Genomic DNA, 19,937 nt, shown 5'->3' with positions numbered 1-19,937 from the left:
CCCATTTCCAGCTGATTAGAAAACTATGAAGAAGGTTAAATGTTTTACTAGTAAGTAATTCACTCGAAGAAAACAAAGTCCGCGTCTAAAACTATCAATTAGATTTTCAATGCTTTGAGCAAATTATTTGTGACCGACTGAAATTGAGCTGAATAATTTAAAATTATATTTGAATGGCATATCCGTAGTAAATTTCTATTTATATGGTTATAGGTACCTACAAGTATTACGAATACTTCCACATTCAAAATTGAAACAAAGAAAAGTGAATCACATTAAATAGATTAGCGATGGATCCGCACGAAGTGCAACGTTTACTCGAACAGTAGCCCAATTCCAATTCCCAATTATAAAGATAATCATAAGATGACCCATTCGCCATTGCTTCGCTCGTGCGCCAACCCCCGGCTCACTCGCTCGCGCCGATGTGAGTAAAGTATCGTATTAATGGTAAAACTTATTGCCCAATTTTCTTCTTAGACGTTCCCTTTAACTTGTTCATACTGTATTCAAAAATTCCATCCCTAGTTGTAGATTTTATTCTCAGACTCGAATATTTTCCACTTTGTTCATTTGCCCATTGAAGCGGAACCTCCCGCCATCGTACAGGTACGTGTATGAAACACTCATCAAATTACTCATTTATTGTCCACAAAATAAGAGATTACCTATTTACTATTTCCCGATCAAAGTTCAATTAACTACGCCAGACTGCAAGCCGAGTCGGTATTACTGGCTGTCATTACCAGATATGTACATATAAACAATTTATCGCACTTTGATAGGAGCTCGATAGCCGAGAGAGAGAGACGAGACTCGAGTTCGGACACACGAAATTAATTTTAGAAATATTTTATTTGCTGACGGTAAACAATAATCCAATAATGGATGAGCCAGAGATAAAGAGGAGCGAAATCACAGCTCGACTGGGAGGGGGAGTCCGCTTATCGCACTGCACAGCAGGGGGAGTTGAGTGGAGCTAAGCCCGAGAGCGGGCCCTAGCCCGAGCCCGAAACGAGTGTTATTCAATTATTAAGTGTAGCTGATTCTGCATTTAACGAGCAAACATATGTACATACATATGTACATATACATATGTTTATATGCATACAATTTGTATATACATCTGTAGGTTTACAGTCCCAGCAGCTACTGCTATAGATCCATATGCAAAATAGCACAAACAATGTGCAGTTCATTAAATGGGCTGTTGAGCATAAATATGTATATATATATAAATTTATGCATTTTATTCCCCTCCCCTCGACCTCTGCAATGTCAGCCGATTCGTTATTATCATATGAAAAGCGTTTCAGTTTCAGCTCGAAACTCGTTTTCGGGCCTGGCAACATGTTGCCACCCAGAAATGTTGCCGAGAGTCAATCAAACTCCCTTCTGGACAATCCGATGACATTTGGAATAGCTTTTCACATTATTTACACTGCGGTTGGTTTTTGGGGACATCCAATGCAATCGAACGCAAATATCCGAATTTCCAAGCTAACCACTCGATTCCATGACATTTTCAGCCTTTCAAAAGCCCTCTGGGTGCCCGTTGGGAGCCGTCACCGCAGGCCGCAAACAATCGACTGACACAAAGAGTGGCATATTGCCTCCAAAAGTTATATTCAAACTTTTAATAGTTCCCAAAGTTGGAGGGAGAGAGAATGGGGGGGGGGGGGGGCGAACTGGTGTAATAGATGCCAAAAATGAGTTATGTTGTGGGAATGGGTAGGCTGGTCAAAAATGGATATTCATTCGAGACATCTTAAACGTAAATCAAAAGTCATATTTACCGATTACATAAGTAGCTAATAAATTCAAATCTGGACATGTGCTAAAGTCGATATTCCGACTATCCGATACCCGATGTTAAGATCTATACAACACCAGAATGAGCAAAAAAAGAGACTTAAGGACTCGAACTCTATGCCCTAGAGCCCTAACCGACTCAGACGTGTCTTTATTGTGGTATTTATAGCATCTCACAAGCATCCGAATTTGTAGCAACAGGTTTCGGTCTTAACTTTAATATCCAGTACTTTAACGAGGAGAAGAGTCGCAGCAAAATACCGGAAAATCGACCACTTGAAGGCAATGAAAGAGCGACCTACTGAACACTCCACACTCCACAGTGAGGAAGGGGCAAGGAAATCAATGTGAAATTCGCATAAGATGCGGGCGTTTGAGACCCCTGGGATTTGGGAGGGTGAAGGAACTCCCCCACGAAAAGACGAGAAGAAATTTCGCAAATATGCGAGTCTGAGCCGTAAGTGCTCAGTGTGTCAATGTGGCAAATGTATCTGTTCTCGAGTCATTGTATCTGTGTATCTTACCTCGTTGCTAACCCTCTGAACACGTACTCGACGCCCGGCACTCGTTGCTCGGATCAATTTCCAGAACAAGATTTATGCGCTTGCCAAAAAGGGGCCATAAAATATTTATTGTTTTCGAGTTGCACGGTCCTGATAAGCAACAGAATCCCGATAGGCATGAGGGCAGGCGCAAGGATGCTCGTGAGGGGCCAGTCACGAGCAGAACAAAGAGCAACAGGAACAAGGGGCTAAGTAGCCCACACCAGGACCCGGCTCCTTATCCTGTAATGCGATACGAGTTGGGTGAGCGGGGCAGAGCCGTGAAATATTACCTTTAAATAAGAATTTATTTTCATGCTAAGTTCGAAATTTAAATGAGAATACCCAGCATATCCCTTCCATCCCGTAAGAATAACGGAGAGCACAGAAATCAATTTCAATTACAAAAGAGCAATCAAGGAAGATAGGATCTTCGGATTGGTCTGGAATCTGTATAATCAAGCATATAGGTTGTTGATTTATCTAGAGGTACTGAAAGAGAGAGTCCTGCATGAATCCACAGGAATCGATAGATATATTTTATTTAGATACATGTGCACAATGTATTCCGATTTCGGCTCATCAGAACAGTAGTTGAGATCATAAAACTCTATTGGAAGCCACCCGCTTTTAACGACCAATCCCGGGAAATATTCGTTCTTTATGGCCTCATGCAATAAACCCTATTCGTTTCAACAGTAAACAGTTTCGTTTATCTATCATAGAAATAATTCAGGTCTATACATTTCCCGCACATATGACATTCAAATGTTTTCCGATTCAATGTGTCTGAGCTTCACTTAACCCTTCAGTGGCCGCAACATCTGCAGCGATTTATACAAATAATTAACTGTCAACTGCAGGCAGCAGTCGGAATTTTCCGCTTTCCTTCCCCTTCCGGCTAAGCGACACCTTGAGGGATCAGCACGTCTGCCACTCTCTACACACTCGGTTGAAATTATAGGCAATTTTCGCTGGCGTTCCGAAAAATGTGAAAAATGAAAAATATAAATAAATGTTGATGATTGTTTGGCAGCAGGGAGGCAGCAGCTACAGTGACGGAGGGACAGGGTGATTTATAAAAATGTGCGAGAAAAATGATTTTTGCACGCCTCAGAGCAGTTGACAGGCTCAACCATCAGCCACCATCCAGGAGTCCTGAGCCCTGAGCCCTGAGCCATCATCCACTGCTGCTCCTCTCGACTGCCAAAGTCATTAACTCGACAAACCGCGTCGCCGTCAGCAGAGCAGCCAGAGATGGCAGGGATGGCAGACGGGATTCGTGGGATTTGTGATTTGAATATAGAAAGTCGGGCTGAGACCCATGATCTCTCAGAGGGAGATCCCTAGTTAGGAGATCCGAAAGTGAATCATTGTTTAAGGCTACTGTCTGACTGGATTATCGGCATTATCCTAAACTTACATATATGCTATGGAAATAATCAAGTTATCAGAATAATCGGCATGTCGAATACCTATCGTACCCATCCCTGAAGTGGGCGTGGGCGTCGATGCCGGCAGAGGCGAGTTATGTGTAAGTGGAGCGGAAGTGCACACATACACAGCACACACAGCCTTTGTGGGTGCTGTTACGGTGGCGGGAGCGGGGGAAGCGGTGAGGCAAAGGCAACTCGAAAAATGTTAAGGCATTCGTTATGTCAACAAGCAACAATAAGAGAGAGCGCTAGAAGGAGGGAATGAGAGACTGCTAAGAGGGAGAGAGATTCTTGTTAGGCACATTACATCACTCATTTTGAAGCAGGCTTGTGCATGTCCGTGCCCGCCTGTATTTGTGTCTGTACTTGTATTTGTGTTTGTAATTGTAAGTCAGGAGTTTCCTAACGACCAACTTGCTTCTCCTCTCCTATCCCCTTCACTTCACTCCGCTCTCCGCTCCGCTGCACCGTTCTGCTTATTTTTTTAATGAAGTGCAGCTCCTGTTTCTGCAGCAGCCTCCCCGCCCCCCCACTCTTCCGCCCTGCCTGCCCCGGCCACTCTCCGCTTGCAACTGCAGCCAAGCGACAAATGCCGCGCATTCTCATTTCCACAAACGTCTCGCCATCTCTGCGGTGGATGCGGCACAGGAGAAGCCGTCGCACCGGGACGCAACCTGCACCCGGACCCTTCTGCGGCCTCTTCTGCTTTGTGGCACGTTCATGGTCCCATTTTTCCTGTGTTCTGTGTTCTGTTTTCGCCCTTTGCCTTTAAAGGTATACAAATCTCCTGCTTCGCTGAATCTTAAGTGGCAAATGCGTTAATTGGGCATTAAAAGGAATGTCGCGGCAGGGGCAGGGAGGGAGGGGTGAGGGTAAATGGGTTTAGGGATACCATTTTATGGTATTTTAATATATTTTGTTTCCAAGTGCAGGGTCACTACAAAAAAATGCTCCATACATATGTTACACATCGCATTCTTTAAGTCGCATAGGAGGAGACATGTCTTTCCCAGATACATTCCAGTTGTCACAGGTTTACTCAAGGCTCTGGTATTTAATTGGGAACTAGTTGCTGACGTTCCACTGGTAGCTACATATGTACATGTATCTCCTTAACAATCATCTTTGCTAATGAATGTTACATATACAGTTGAACTTCCTTAACTCGAACGTCTGTAACTTTAATCTTCTGTAGTTCGGACTAAAACGGGGGGCTACAGCGTTAAATACAACCTCTGTAGGTCGAAGTGTCCATAAGTCTAATGTTTTCTTTGGATATTAGTGGTTGGACTTATGGATAGTATCTATTTCTCTTACTCACACTGCCTGCTTTACGCATTGCAGACCTCTCCATCAGATCTCATCAACGTTTCAGTCGTATGCAAAAACGAGGCCACTATGCCCAGAATTGGGAAGTTCCCCAAACAATTCTTAAGTTCTTTGAAAAAACAAAGCAAACTTTCCTCAAAAACCAAAAAATTAAAAGAAATCCTTTAATTCTTTATACCATTATCTGTTAAAAGAGGAACAAGTGCTAGTATGTAGGGGTTTCTATCTTCTTCATAAAATATATGTCCTTATATAAATAGAATTTAAGGAAACCTTTAAACAGAGTGGAAATTTAGTTTCACGTTGCATCCTATGCGATTTATTCCGCTCGAAATTGTTTCTTGAACTCCACTTACAGTCGAGTCGCCCCTCCCAGCAAAGCGGATTGCTTTACCTGCCACTCCCCACCGCCAACTTGAGCATTGTCTCTCCACCTGTGTCACCTGCTGGTTCAATCAACTAATAAACTCCCCGAAGCCGGCGCAGACTCCAAAGTGATTATTGATTTAATTACACATCAAAGCAGCAAAGACCACCCGATCCACAGCGTGGGGTCTTGGCAATCAATGTACCTATGGGGGAATCTTCTCCATCATCAGCTGCTGTCGTCACTGTGCCGGAGTAATAAAATGCTAATGAATTAATTTTCGCTAGAACTTTGCAATAAAGTGACTTCTCCTCAGCTCCCAGCCGCCAGCCCAGGTCTCTGCTCCCCCTGCCTGTCGTCCTTCTGGAACGACTCCTGGTGTTATATTGGCCCAAAGACAGTCGGGCAAGTGCATTAAATTGAATGAACTCTTATTACGTTGGAGCTGCAAAATGAATTATGCATTTAATATTATTATTAAACATTCTGCCAGCCCATCAAAGCCAACTCCAAATATTTGATGTAGTTAAATTTTAATCGTTTTGCTGCCTGTTTACACAGGGGAGCCTTTCAAATTGAATACATTCCCTAAATAGTTGCATTTAACAAATATTTCGAAGGGCGGACGGCTCCCTTTGAGGGGCAGCTACGCGTGAATGGGGAGCGATACGGGGTGTGGGATCCGTAGTCGTAGCCGTAGTGGGAGCCAAAGTCACAGGCACAGTCGGAAGCAGGCAAAAGCAATTTCCTAGTCACAGATTTGATTTTGTTTGCCCAAGCGATGCGGCATGAAATCGTTTGCCAAATGCCGAGTGCCGAATGCCACAGCGCCCAGATGTATCCCAGAGATACATTCGGCTAATGAAATGCACGCTCTGCCCCGAGTGGGCCACAGGGCCCTGGGTGCCCCGGCAGGGCTAGGCAAATAATCAACTCTGGATCATCAACAATAAGGGGGCCATTGAAACAGACGGAACGCCGGCAAGGAGCTCGTAAAAAACTCACCACACGATAAAAATCAAAGGCAAGAATCAACCAGCAGAAATTCAATACAATGTGGGAAGATTGAGTGGCTTTTTGAGTCGACTGCTTGCTACCCTATTATCCAGTATAACCTTTCTGCAGGAGGTATACTTCTAGCCAAAGAACAAATGTGTTGAAGAAATGCTTAGCATTTATTTAGCTACAACTATGGACAGAGATTCATTTTAAGAGTCTCAACAGAAGAGGGACAGAAAATGTGTCATACATGGCAGTGGGTCCATTGTATCCTTTCACTGCCCGAGTACCCATTATTACACGGAGACTCGCCTCCGCTGACCGCAAAACAAACTTTTTGTTTCAGATTTATGCGCCAATATTTTGCTTTGAAATCGGTTGGGGCCCCACCATTTCCAGCCAGCCTCCACCCCAAAAGGGAGGGCACAAAGACAAATAGAAATACACGTACAACCTGTAGCATTCATCCGCCTCTCTGGGTTTCGGTTAAACTTGAGTTCTATTTACATTTTGCGCTTGAACGCATTTTTATCTTTATCTCTCGTGGCAGCCGAGTGGCATGAGGGGCATGGATTGGATTGGAGTGGAGTGGAGTCGAGGGAAAGCATCTAAATTTTAAATTGAAAATTGATTTTTCCAAATGTATTCGCAATTCTTTGTTGTTTGACTAGAATTTGATTTGCTTTCCTTTGCGTTGCGCTGCTCGAATCGCTGGCTGGTCAGTTTTTTTCGATTGATTTCGCTTCTGGCCAGCGGGCAGATTGGAAAATCCTCCCCCGAAGCGTTTTTATGATAAGCCTTGTGAAAGGAAGCGGAAGTGGGATGGAACTAAGGATTGTCAGATCCCCACAGTGCGACTGACTTACATTCATATGGTATGTGACATACATTTGGGCGTCCAGGCGGCAGGGCAGTATAAATAGGGTGAATGAAATGCAGAAATTTGGTAATATATCGGTTATGCTGTAAATATTGAGCACAACACAGATCCTACATCAGTCAGGATTGTTTACGATACAGACAAAAGAAAAAGATGCGAGTATCTTCGAGTACGAGGGCCACGATTGTGCGAATCTCCCTAAAATCTGTCACAAGAATTTCAGAAATAAAGAAACTACCCTGAAAAGCCGCATTCCGTACAAACTCTCAGCCTAAAAAGAATCGATATAAGAGGGTCCATATATACCAAACTTTGGCTTATACAAAAGATACAAGTACGTACACAATACATACTTTTTAGTTGTGCACTCCACAGAATTCCTCCAGCAGGAGATTAGAAATTATGAGTTATCATCGCTTAAAGTATCCTTGGTTACATCCCCAAGGATTTTCCTGTGGAGCTCGGCCTTGTTCCAGCCATTGTTCCCTTTTTATTTACTTTCCTTTGAACACACCTTTAACTTCTTTTCTTCTTACCCTTCTGGCCAAAGTCTTGAAGAGGGTCTATTGATTTTCTTTATTCCTTATCTTTATTTGCTGTACCAGTTAGCGGGTGAATTTGAAATAATATTAAGACAAATATAAAACAGGAGCAGAAGCCTTGCGCCTTGGAAGCCGGTCATAAGCCTATCAAAACGTTTTTATTAGACCCCTGCACGCGTCTGGGCGACAAGCCCCCACAGGACTGGCAGGGAGTTCTTTTTGGGATTCCCCCACACGGTCGACGACAGTTTCGCGTGTGTTTGCACTTTTCCGGTCGTTTTTCTAGCTTTGAAGCGACTTCTGGGCCGCCATTTGGGGGATGTTGGTGTTGTGCCACAGAAATTGATAGCGGACGACAAATCATACCTTGAGACGGAGTCAGATTCGGTGCTTGGGCTGGGGCTGGGGCTGCACTTTGAGGGTGGCTCTGTGGCAGCTCCAAGAGTCCCGAACCTTGTTTGTCCTGCTAATGTGGTGGCTGTTGTTGCTGTTGTGCTGTTGTTGTTGCACAATTTGCCGGCCTGCTAATAAAATTTGATAAGCCAAAGTGGAGCAGAGCCAGACGGGGCACATAAAATGTTTACCCGCTGCACGCAAATTGGGGATAAATTCACTCCCCGAGTCGTCTCCGTAATGCAGGGGGAGTGACACAGCAACAAACACCCAGTGATCCGCCCCATCCAACCCCCGTCCCCCGTCCCCCCTCTTCCCTCTTCCCTAGTCTTCCCAGCAATTGCAAAGTTAATTTGTGCATAAAAATGTTGCCAGGGGAGTCATCCATTGGGGTCTGACGGGTCTGTTCGGATCAGGCTCTGACTCTGGTCTTCTTCGTTGATTAGCCATAAAAATGTTTTCGCAGAATTTTTTGCTGCTCCCTCCGCTGTTCCACTGCTCCGCTGCTCTCTGACCTCTTTGATTTATTCCAATGTGCTTTGATTCGAGCCGTTTCATCCCATTCTATTTGATGGTGCCTTGGCCATTTTGGTTTGATGCATGCGAAATGCATTTTTGATGACGGTTAATGGAGTTTTTACTGTCTCTGTCTCTGAGCGTGGACTTTATGGGAGGCTGGGGGACTTGTTAAATTTCCATTCCCCTGCCTGACTTGGCACATTTTTGTTTTCTTTTTGTTTTAGGACTGGGCCCAGTGCCAATGATTGGGGGTTGGTTTATTTTATGAGACATGATGGGGCCGGGCCGGCGGGCAGACAGACGAAATTTTGAAACGTTTTTATATGGTCTGGATGGTCTATAACGCTTTTTGAGACGCATTTTTCATTTATGACCATATAAAATATACAAATTTGTAGCACACTTTTCAGAGCTCGTGGCTTAAAGGGGAAACGGAAACGGCTCTTTGAATTTATGAAGATTTCATGGAAATTGTGCACATTTTGTTATCACAAGAGGAACGGAAATTCTTTATAAACTTTCAATTTGAACCGTCAAAATATCTTCTGTTTAGGAATTCCCCTACAGTTGTTTTATCTATTACTGAAATTTTAAAGGCTATTTTTTATTTGGTGTTTATATTTCTGTGTTGCCAATGATTGCAAGAGGTAACAAAGTCAAAATGGCACGGATTTTCAGAATTCTTCTTCCATTATAAAGTAGCTTTTGATAAGCCCTATAATTGGTGCGAAGGTAGATTTTCGTCCACTATTCAATTTCGAAATTTTTGTAAAATACCAAGGCAATCGCATGGTGGCAAAAATATAAGTGGTTTTCACGGCGATCAATTCAAACTCTAATTTCACTCAAAATTGAGGCCTTATTTCTGATAAATGCTGTGCATGGATGTGTCTTTAAAATGTTTATAATTATATGCAAATTTGATTTGTTGTTTTTTTACAATTTATTTAAAACCGCTGTCGCACAGGACAAAAACGTCTTGGGTTCATAAAAGTAAAAAAATTTACCGTTAACCGACTAAAAAAATACAAAAAAAACCAAAAAGTGCACTTTACCTTATGTTAATTAGTTTTCAGTTCAAAGTTAATGAAATTATATGGTTAAATTGGCCATGTTTCAATTAATTTAGAAAATAAAATCGGGGCAAAAGAAATATGTTTGTATTAGCTTTTAATTTTTTTGTCTCGGTGAACCTTTCCATGGAAATGCCCATATGTATATTTTTTTCCCTTGGTGAAATTCCGAAACCTCCAACAAAGCTATTGTTAATTATCCCCTTCGATAAATTGTATGTATCTCTACCAATTATATCGATGTCCCTCCATTAAAGCAGTGCCAGTGGGGGCATAGGAAAGGAGACTGCATATCGTCAAGTAAAAGCAAAGTCAAGCCAAATATTTGCCCACACATTTGCGAGTAGACACACATTTTCACACAGGGAGAGCGACAAAGTCAGGCAAAGGCCCGGCAAAAGGACAACGTTTGAGCAAACACGCACACACATGTCCGTATAGACTCGTCTTCTCTCTCTCTCTCCCTCATATATCTGCATAGCAAACAAAAACGAAAGCACAAGAGAAGAGTGGAGAGCGGAGAGCGGAGAGCGGAGGCGAACACTTAAATGCTGCTCAAAATTGGATTTGAGGCAGCTTAGAGGAGCACTCTGAACCCCTCCCCGCTCGTGCACTCCCAAATGCTGATAAACATTTTTATAGTTAGGCCCAACATTGCCACAAGTCATGGCTCATCCCTTTCTGTCTCTATTTCTCCATCTCGCCGCTCCTCTCCTCTCCTTCCTCCTTTTCTTTTGCCGACTTATTCCCAAGCTGCACATTAAAGCTCAGCAGAAGAGAGAGAGAGCGAGAGGCGGCGCGTCGGTATCACTGTTTATGCTTATTTAAAAAAGTGGCAGCGCTTCCAAGTTTTGATTTGATAAAGCGAAAGAAAAGCAGAGGAAAGAAATCCTAGGGAAAGCTAAGAGAAGGAAGAGGCCAAAGGATGTGTGGGTATGTGGGTGCGTGTGAGAGGGTGGGAGAAACAAGCACGGTGGGGTGAGATGGCGCGCTGGCTGATAAAAAAGAATCGTTTATGCAAGTCACATACGCAGCGAGCTTTTAATAATAAAAACAACGAGCTTCTGTAATATGAAAACAAACCCGGGGACGTGAATGTGCGTGCCAATGTCTCTATGAAAGTGAAAGGGCCCGGCTGCCAGGACCCGGTATCCAGTGCAGCCACAAAGTGTGCCATAGTCCTTAAACGAAGGGTTTCTTATCGGGAAGCCCATAAGATAATTTTATCATTGTATTCGCCTTCGGTACAATATGTATAGCTAGAAGTTGTTGTTTTTGTTTAATAATTTCCATTTTTGAATGTCCACAAGTGCCTATTACTTGCGTCATATAATAGGGTACGAGAGTCGAGAGAAAACTTCGCTTCTTCAAAGAAACTGCCCAACAAAAGACCAAAGAAATATTATATTCGAAGCTGCACTTGAAGGAATTCATTTTTAATGGTGGAATTTATAATATTGGGGTCGTCCAGCAAAGATTCATACCAGGCTCCATTTCGTAAAATTATAGACAAAAATTCTATTGATTTGTATGTTGCCAGTGTTATATATTTAAATTTGTACAATTTTCCCCTAATTGATTAGCTATTGGCCAGTCCCGGCCTGGTAGAAAAGAGAATTACTAAGAGAAGTACTATAATTTCTCGCAGAAAAGAGAATGACTAAGAGGTAAGATCTCTAAAGTTTGAATCAATGCATTCGAAATAAATCAACAAATTCGAAAAGTCCTTCGCAGTCAAGCTTTAATGAATTCTCAAAGGCTAAAAAGCGCCTAAAATGTCATCATTACTTAAGTTCAAACATGGAGCTACAAGCTATCTTTCTTTAAAAAGATTGGTAGCTACCAAAAATGTGTTAAATTCCACTTAAATGCGTTTTTATTGACACTTAGCTAAATCGAGTGAAGGAATGAAAGATATGAGCAGGAAACAATATTAAAACTTAAATAAGAGCTCCATGCTCGTTTTATGATTGAATTGGAAAATATTAAGTGTATATAATATAGTACATAAATAATGAAAACCACAAAATAGTTTAGCCCTAACTCAAAACCTAATTGAAAATTGACAAATTAGATAAGAGTATACTCCAGTCAGGGAAACATGAGGGCAAAGAGGGCCTTCAGCTGCTGGGAGGCACTGCAGTTGGGCCCACATATGACCACATCCGCGTAGATCTGGTGCTCACGGCTGTAGGTGAGGTTCTTGATGTTGGTGAACTTCGGCTGGATGACGCGCTGGAGGAGGTCTTCCTGTCGCAGAGCGTAGCAGAGCTTTCCGCATAAGCATTTGGGCGCCTCCGATATGAGTTCGATCAGTACGGCAGGCACAGAGTCTGCGGACAGAGGCAGTTTGTAGTTGGCGACGGCGCGTGCTGCCTGCAGCCAGAGCGGCTGTGGCGTATTGCTGGCCGACAATCGATGCGACTGTAGCTGAGCAGCCTCGGCATTGAAGCCTCTGAAGCAGTTGCCCCACACGTCCAGCAGGTCTATGCGGAGATCCTCAATTGCTGCGGGCAGTGATTCCAGTTTGTTGCTGCACACGTGCAACGAGCGTAGACCCTGTAGCCGTCTAATGGCGAAGGGCAGGCGAGTCAGCTGGTTGTGATTCAGTTTCAGAGACACCAAGCGCTCAAACTTAACCAGAGCAGGTGGGAAGTAGGTCAATCCATTGCTCGACAAGTCCAGCTCGCGGAGAGACTGACTTAGCTTCGTGCCACGCATCCAACACCAGTCATTCAACTCACCCAGACAGTTGCCGCTCAAGTGTAGCGTGGTGAGGGGCAGGCGCCCTAGCTCAGGAGGAATCTGGCAGTAAAGGTAGAATAAATCAAAATGTACACGCAATGCAAGGTCCGCTCACCCACCTTCGTCAACTTGTTGCCCCCGACGTCCAGAGTGGTGAGGTTGCGCAGCGTGCAGATCTCAAAGCTGAGTTTAACCAGCTGGCTGTTGTTTATGGTCAGAGACTTGAGGGTCCGAGGGAAGCCCTTGATGGGGTATTCGCTGCGCTTGCTGACGACCATCCTCTGCTGCGGCTGCGACTTTTGGGGAATGGCCGTGGCGGCCGCTATGTTCAGTCTTAGATTAATGGCATCCTTGCCCTCCATGCCCAGCTTCATGGTCTGTAGAAATCCCTTCAGCTGTATGGGATCACATTTGATGAGCAGGTTCTCGGCAGGCTGATGGAAGCCAATGGTGGCCTTTCCATCCAGGATAAACTTTGTGTGCACGGCTTGTACATTGTCCCGCACCTTGTACCGGGTGCTGGTCTTGGTGGTGCCGCTGAACAGCAGCATTTCCAGCTCTTTTTTTGTGTTGCCATTTGAGTCCGACGCGTTCTGTTTGTAGCCAATGGCAAGTGTGGACTTTACGGGCCTGGGAGTCCGATTCGCTTGGGTTGTGCGGTTCACCACCTGCACCTCGCATAAGATTTTCATGGCGAGTATGTAAATAAAACAACTAAAATCTGAGTCTAAGCAACATTTGTAGTTTGTAATTCGCTTGCTGCGTTGAGGGAGTTGCCAGACTGGTTGTACGTCAGCTGCGTCTGATGGCGCTGCCACTGCTGACCTATCTGTGTTTTGGCGCGTGCGCGTGCTCACAGCCAGCCGCCAGCCTACATATCGCAGAAGTTACAAAACCAAAACAAAATATTGCATACTAAACAGTGTTTGTTGCAATTGTTGCTCAAGAGAGAGACGTAATTACATTTTAAGCGCAAGAAAATGCTATTCCGCAAGGTTCGCCGACACTTTCTGCCGTTCTACATGTTCAACGGGTTCTTGTGACAACGCAACGAACACCGTTATCAACGCTTGCGTTATAACAATTACAACAGCAATAATGACAATCAGAGGCTCATGGTAAGTGGTAAATATTGCAACAACGTCATACCAGCCTTTAACCCTGCTTTCATTTTCGTGCATTAGCACCACAGCGCACTGGACAGCTATGTAAACAGCAACGTGATAATAAATATAGATAACTGCGCGCCGTATAGCACCAATGTAAGTGGAAATATTCCATTCGAAAAACTGATCGCTGACGTTCTTCTTTTTCCACTGATCCGGCAACCCCGCAGAGCACAGCTGATCGCCCGCTAATCTATAGATCGCTGCAGCACCAGCGCCAGCAACAACGACGCGAACGGTTTTTATTCATCTTTCGGTTTTTTCGCGCGTCGGTCGTTTTTGGTCTGGCTTTAGCCTGCGTCATCTTCGCGCTACAAACAATGGGCTGGATTTTTGCGGTGGTCATAGCGCTTGTCGCCCTGCTGCTGACGCGGCCAGGCTGGCGCTGGTTCTACATAGCGGGAGCCACAGCGCAACGAGATTTAATGTGAGTCTAAATGGACATAGCTGTAGTGGGTGTGTTGTGTTATCTGCTCCCCCCTCCCTTCCCCGTACAGACGGTACTGGGTATGCTGATGGCGATGATAGGTTTACAATACCCCCCAACTGGTGTGCATTTCAAGACAATTCAGTTGCAGATTCAGATTTGTGTGTTTCCTTTGTGAACCCATTGAGGCGCGTCTGACCGCAAGACCGACCGCATGAGAAATCAGCCGAGTGCGAGTACTTTGCTCATTGTACCCCGCCTGTTGGCTAACTGCCGTATGGCCACATAGAAAACTCGTTTCCCGTTTATTTAGGTCGCCATCGCCGTCTCCGTCTCCAGCAGCCAGATCGAGTTTTCAAAGAAAACTGTAAAGAGAAAACTCCATTAGGCAGGCTGAAGCTTTCATCTTCTGTTTGTTTAATTGTGATTTTTTTTCATAAAATCGCTAATAATATACGGCATTTGTATGTACGTTAGTCCATTGACTTCTTCAGGTTCAAGGTCGACATAGGCCTGACATATGCCAAAAGAAACTAAATTCACTTTTATTTACCATCGGATCGCAGTGATCGTCATCGAGAGGCCCTGCCGCATACTAATTTGTCGGGTGCGTCAGGCGGAAGCCTCACTGGCACAGTTACCGTCGACATTCGAAAAATCAGCGGCTGTTCTTGAAAACGTACACCCAGGCCAGGCCAGACCATAGCGGAGCCAGCTAATACTCGTACAAAGTCAATTAAAATGGCGGAAGTGTCACTCGCCTCGAGCTTAACTTTTCGGCGTTTGTTTTTTTGTTTGTTTTGAACGGCCAGCAGGGCTAGCAGGTCGAGTTCCAGCTGCGATCGGTGGAAATTTCGGACTCAGCCGTGAAAATCTCTTTCGACTTGTTGCTAGTCTTTTGCGCATATTCAGTTTAGCTCAGCGTATTTCGCTTCAACGCTTCTCGTCGCACAGCACAGCACTCGTACAGATCGGGTTCCGTGCCAAGGCCAGCACGCTGAAACCGACTCACACTCATACTCTAACACACAGCAGATTCTTAAGATCGACATCAGCTTCAGCATCAGCACCAACACCAAGTCTGGCCGGACAACCTTGGGCAAGTTTTCGAGCGGTTGGAGCGACTGGTCGCGATTGCTGCCGAACTTATCACCGAACAAACATGTTCGACTGTTCCAAAAATACAAAACTAGCCACTCGAGGGGGGTCATAAGGCCTGATTAAAGCCTTCTCGAAACATGGCTAAGGAACGCAAGTAATCCCCATCGTTGGCTGACAATCTTATCGATATGCTGGCCACTACTGCCTCTCCAGCAGTGCAAAGTACGTCCCCTTCCTCCAGAGTGCACAGCCCCGCAAATTCAAATTCAGATCGCCTAAGCGTTCAAGTCCCAAGTCGAGTGCGGAGTATAGTAGTGTTCCCCCTTATAATATACAGCCCCCCATCTACCTACCTACGTTCAAGGGGTTGATGTTCTTCGCGGGCCTAAGCTGAAACCCAATGGGCGCCGTAAATTAGAAATACCTGCACTGTTTGCATATAGAGCATATTGAATTGCTTTCGTGGCGTATTCTGGAAATTCTGGAATAGTGAACGAGTATATCTGCAGCTGTCTCATTGTCAGTTTGAAAAATATAATAGAATTCATTAAATATCAAGCGGGTCGATCAGCCAGTCTGGTTGGCTTGGGTTAGGTTTGGATCCCTTTCAGTATCAAGTACAAAGTTCAATAGAAACGATATTTCTTAGGGCAAGCGCTGGAGCGGATCTTTGGAGCCCCCGTGATACGCTGGGTAGCCTTAGTCGTGCATTTCTTCTATAACCTGCTTATGCATACACCTCCATATGTACAGCTTACATATATATAGCTTATCACAGCTTATATAGCTCTTATCACAATCTGGCCTTTGAATTGAAAATAACGAAGATTTAGGGTTATTTGAAATGGATTAATAATTACAGCCTAATTAAAGTTCGGATATCACTCAGACAGACAGGGCACTTCCTACTCAATGCCAATCTTTATAACCCTTTGACCTCGTTTCGAACTTAGCATTGGCTGGCTATCGTATCGAAGCCATAACCCATCCAGTGGCCTCCCACAGTCGCACTGCGCAACCGCATTCCATTGCAGATAGTCCGGGTTAAGTATTGGGTTTATCGCGGCGATTTATCTCAAATCGTGTACGTACATATAGTGCGCTTGTCGAGCTGCGATTTCGATGTTGCGCTATTTTTAGTACTTTCAACCGTTGACCATAAAACAACTCGATCGATGGGATGAGATATTGCGGGTACCTAGTCGCTAATCGGCTTTTTTCCTCTCTAAAACCCCACTTCAGTGCTTTGTGGGCCTACATCAAGCTGCTGAGGTACACGAAGCGGCATGAGCGCCTCAACTACACGGTAGCCGACGTATTTGAAGGGAATGTGAGAGCGCATCCCGAGAAGGTGGCTGTCATGAGCGAGACCCAGAGATGGACCTTCCGGCAGGTGAACGAGCACGCCAACAAGGTGGCCAACGTACTGCAGGCCCAAGGGTACAAGAAGGGCGATGTGGTGGCCCTGCTCCTGGAGAACCGCGCCGAGTATGTGGCCACCTGGCTGGGCCTGTCGAAGATCGGCGTGATCACCCCGCTGATCAACACGAATCTTCGCGGACCCTCGCTCCTGCACAGCATCACAGTGGCTCACTGCTCTGCTCTGATCTACGGCGAGGACTTCGTGGAGGCGGTGGCCGATGTCGCCAAGGATCTGCCCTCCGATCTGACCCTGTTCCAATACAACAACGAGAACAACAACAGTCAGACCCAGACGGACATCAAGCAGTCCAGGAATCTCAATGTTCTGCTGGGCACGGCCAGCAAGGAGAAGCCGAACAAGACGCAGGTCAACCATCACGACAAATTGGTCTATATCTATACTTCCGGCACCACAGGACTGCCCAAGGCGGCTGTCATCTCCCATTCTCGGTGGGTAGCCCAGCTTTTCTGTCTTTTATATTTTCATCTATCTATCTGTCTATGTAGGTATCTCTTCATCGCCGCCGGTATCCACTACACCATGGGTTTCCAGGACGACGACATCTTCTACACTCCCCTGCCGCTGTACCACACCGCTGGAGGCATCATGTGCATGGGCCAGTCGGTGCTCTTTGGCTCCACCGTTTCCATCCGCAAGAAGTTCTCGGCCTCCAACTACTTCGCTGATTGCGCAAAGTTCAACGCCACAGTAAGTACTGGAGCAGCCCCCACTGTAGCACAATCTTAATGCTATAATGTGATCTCTAGATTGGGCAGTACATTGGTGAGATGGCCCGCTATATACTAGCCACTAAGCCGTCGGAGTACGATCAGAAGCATCGGGTGCGCCTCGTCTTTGGCAATGGACTGCGGCCGCAGATCTGGCCGCAGTTTGTGGAGCGCTTCAATATCGCCAAGGTGGGAGAGTTCTACGGAGCCACTGAGGGAAATGCGAACATCATGAACCACGACAACACTGTGGGCGCCATTGGATTTGTCTCGCGCATTCTGCCGAAAATCTACCCGATCTCAATCATTCGCGCCGATCCCGACACTGGCGAGCCCATCAGGAGCAAGGACGGGCTCTGCCAGCTGTGCGCCCCCAACGAGCCGGGCGTCTTCATTGGGAAGATTGTCAAGGGCAATCCGTCGCGCGAGTTCCTGGGCTACGTGGACGCTAAGGCCTCGGCCAAGAAGATTGTCAAGGATGTCTTCAAGCACGGCGACATGGCCTTCCTCTCCGGGGACCTGCTGGTGGCCGACGAAAAGGGCTATCTGTACTTTAAGGACCGCACCGGCGACACGTTCCGCTGGAAGGGCGAAAACGTCTCCACCAGCGAGGTGGAGGCCCAGGTCAGCAACGTGGCTGGCTACAAGGACACGGTTGTCTACGGCGTGACCATTCCCCACACCGAAGGCAGGGCTGGCATGGCCGCCATCTACGACCCCCAGAGGGAGCTCGACCTGGACGTCTTTGCCGCCAATCTTGCCAAGACTCTGCCCGCCTATGCGCGGCCCCAAATTATCCGATTGCTCACCAAAGTGGATCTGACCGGCACCTTCAAGCTGCGCAAGGTGGATCTCCAGAAGGAGGGCTACGACCCCAGCGTGGTCAAGGACGACCTTTACTACCAGACGTCCAAGGGACGCTACGAGCTGCTCACGCCCCGCGTGTACGAGCAGGTGCAGAGCAACGAAATCCGCTTCTAGTTGCCCCAGGAGGGTTGTGTGTATCTGTTTCGCCTTTTGCCGATATGCTGTTAATTAATTTGTAAGCTTCCCGCGATTCGACTTAGTCTTAGTCAAACCAAACCCTGCACTGGAGATGGGCCACTAGGCGAGTATATTGTATTGTAGTTTTTCGGGGGAGGGACATATCCTATCCTATGCCCCCCCTCACTCCCAGGCACTCACTCTTCCATGGCAACATTGCACTTTGTTGTATCGTAGACAATCTTTTATATTGTATCTAGTGATCGTAGTCGTGTGTGCATTTTTGTAGCCGATGTAGCCAATAGTCTGAATCTGGTATACGCATTTTGAATGTTTTTAGCCTGCTAAAGAACCTTGTTAAGTGCAATTTCGTGTGTCTCTTATTATTAGTCAGTTTTAGTGGCATTACACTTCCATTTGCGCTGCTCGTCGCCTTTGCCTCTCTACATACGATACGAGAGAGAGGCTTTGTCAATGGCGATCCGAACGCCTCTCCGCTGATGCTTGAGTATCAAATAAAGTTTGTTTTCTTCAACAATACAATGATTGTATTTAAATTTTCAGCTCAGCCTCAGCTCAGCTTATGCGCGTGCGTACTGCCGGGGGAACTCGGCGGAACGACGACCCTTCCCCACCTGCATACAAATGCGCTGCTCAATTGGCAGCGCCAGATCACGACACCAACAACACCAGAGACTAATACGTTGACACTCCGCTGCACATACATGCCATAAATATGTACGTGCATATTCACGTATTCATATGCGGGCTGGGTATGTGGGGGGGAGGTAAATTAAACTTGAACTCTGCTGACATTCAGATCCAAGGCATCCCTTACCCTAGAATCGACTAATGAGACGATTATATAACCCGCACCTGTGATTCATCAGACACTCATAGTTGTAGTTATAGCCTTTAATAAGATTCAATCTGGTTTCATGACGTATCTATCTAGAGCAAAGTTCTAGTCTCCGATACGATAATTTGATTGAATAGTATACGATAATATCTTAGAGCCCGTTCTCAATGTATTCTAAACGAGCATAGCGAAAACAGCTATGAAGTAGCCGGCAATTAAGTGGTAATTATTTTTAATAAAGTAGCATGATCCAAACGAGATATGCACTTATCTGTCACGCCCCCTTAATGGCAGGTCAATCAGATTTTTATCTTAATAAGTAGGCGGCAGCTTTATTAACATATAATCGTTGCCTCTTAAGCATCTATTTGGCACTTTTTGGATCGAAAGTACACATTACCAATGTATTTAGACTTATAACGACTTTTAGACTTTACCTCAATCAATATATATTTAAATATATGTAGATGAATGAGCGGACACGCTTTGTATACCCCAGTAAAATTAATGAATTACAGTTATTCAAATTTTTAGATAAAGATATATAAAGATCTCTTTTTCTATGAGATTCAAGGTGATTCAATAGTGATTTGTTGAAAACTATTTTTCGAG

General features: G+C 45.3%; 2 protein-coding genes across 3 annotated transcripts; one reads left to right on the top strand and one right to left on the bottom strand.

Annotated features, from left to right (window-relative positions):
- Positions 1–11,616: 11,616 nt before the first annotated feature.
- Positions 11,617–13,431, bottom strand: LOC108163273 (leucine-rich repeat protein 1). Of its 2 annotated transcripts, XM_033392997.1 has the most exons (3): positions 13,144–13,431; positions 12,757–13,032; positions 11,617–12,697 (listed from the first exon to the last, which is right to left on the bottom strand). In XM_033392997.1, the coding sequence occupies exons 1-3, from the start codon at positions 13,327–13,329 to the stop codon at positions 11,984–11,986; spliced, it is 1,176 nt and encodes a 391-aa protein (XP_033248888.1). In that variant the 5' UTR covers positions 13,330–13,431; the 3' UTR covers positions 11,617–11,983. The 2 variants fall into 2 exon arrangements, with proteins under 2 accessions (XP_033248888.1, XP_017153962.1); XM_017298473.2 differs by having other exon boundaries at positions 12,757–13,431.
- A 148-nt stretch (positions 13,432–13,579) lies between these two features.
- On the top strand, positions 13,580–19,009 carry LOC108163271 (long-chain fatty acid transport protein 4). Its single transcript, XM_017298472.2, has 6 exons — positions 13,580–13,755; positions 13,822–13,899; positions 13,974–14,230; positions 16,574–17,203; positions 17,261–17,462; positions 17,522–19,009. The coding sequence occupies exons 1-6, from the start codon at positions 13,753–13,755 to the stop codon at positions 18,461–18,463; spliced, it is 2,112 nt and encodes a 703-aa protein (XP_017153961.2). The 5' UTR covers positions 13,580–13,752; the 3' UTR covers positions 18,464–19,009.
- Positions 19,010–19,937: the final 928 nt, after the last annotated feature.

Source organism: Drosophila miranda, chromosome 4 (genome assembly GCF_003369915.1).
Source record: "Drosophila miranda strain MSH22 chromosome 4, D.miranda_PacBio2.1, whole genome shotgun sequence".
In the NCBI taxonomy this organism is placed as follows: Eukaryota; Metazoa; Arthropoda; class Insecta; order Diptera; family Drosophilidae; genus Drosophila; species Drosophila miranda.
Note: the sequence above shows the minus strand (reverse complement) of the source record. Positions and strands in the feature narration are given on the sequence as shown.

Bases quoted from the DNA above. Each gene is read 5' to 3' on its own strand.
- LOC108163273 (XM_017298473.2), bottom strand. From the start codon at position 13,329: ATGAAAATCTTATGCGAGGTGCAGGTGGTGAACCGCACAACCCAAGCG. The intron at 12,698-12,756 runs GTGGGTGAGCGG...CTTTACTGCCAG, and splicing joins GGGGCAACAAGTTGACGAAG to ATTCCTCCTGAGCTAGGGCG.
- LOC108163271 (XM_017298472.2), top strand. The intron at 13,900-13,973 runs GTAAGTGGAAAT...GCAACCCCGCAG, and splicing joins GCGCGCCGTATAGCACCAAT to AGCACAGCTGATCGCCCGCT. The intron at 17,463-17,521 runs GTAAGTACTGGA...TGTGATCTCTAG, and splicing joins GCGCAAAGTTCAACGCCACA to ATTGGGCAGTACATTGGTGA.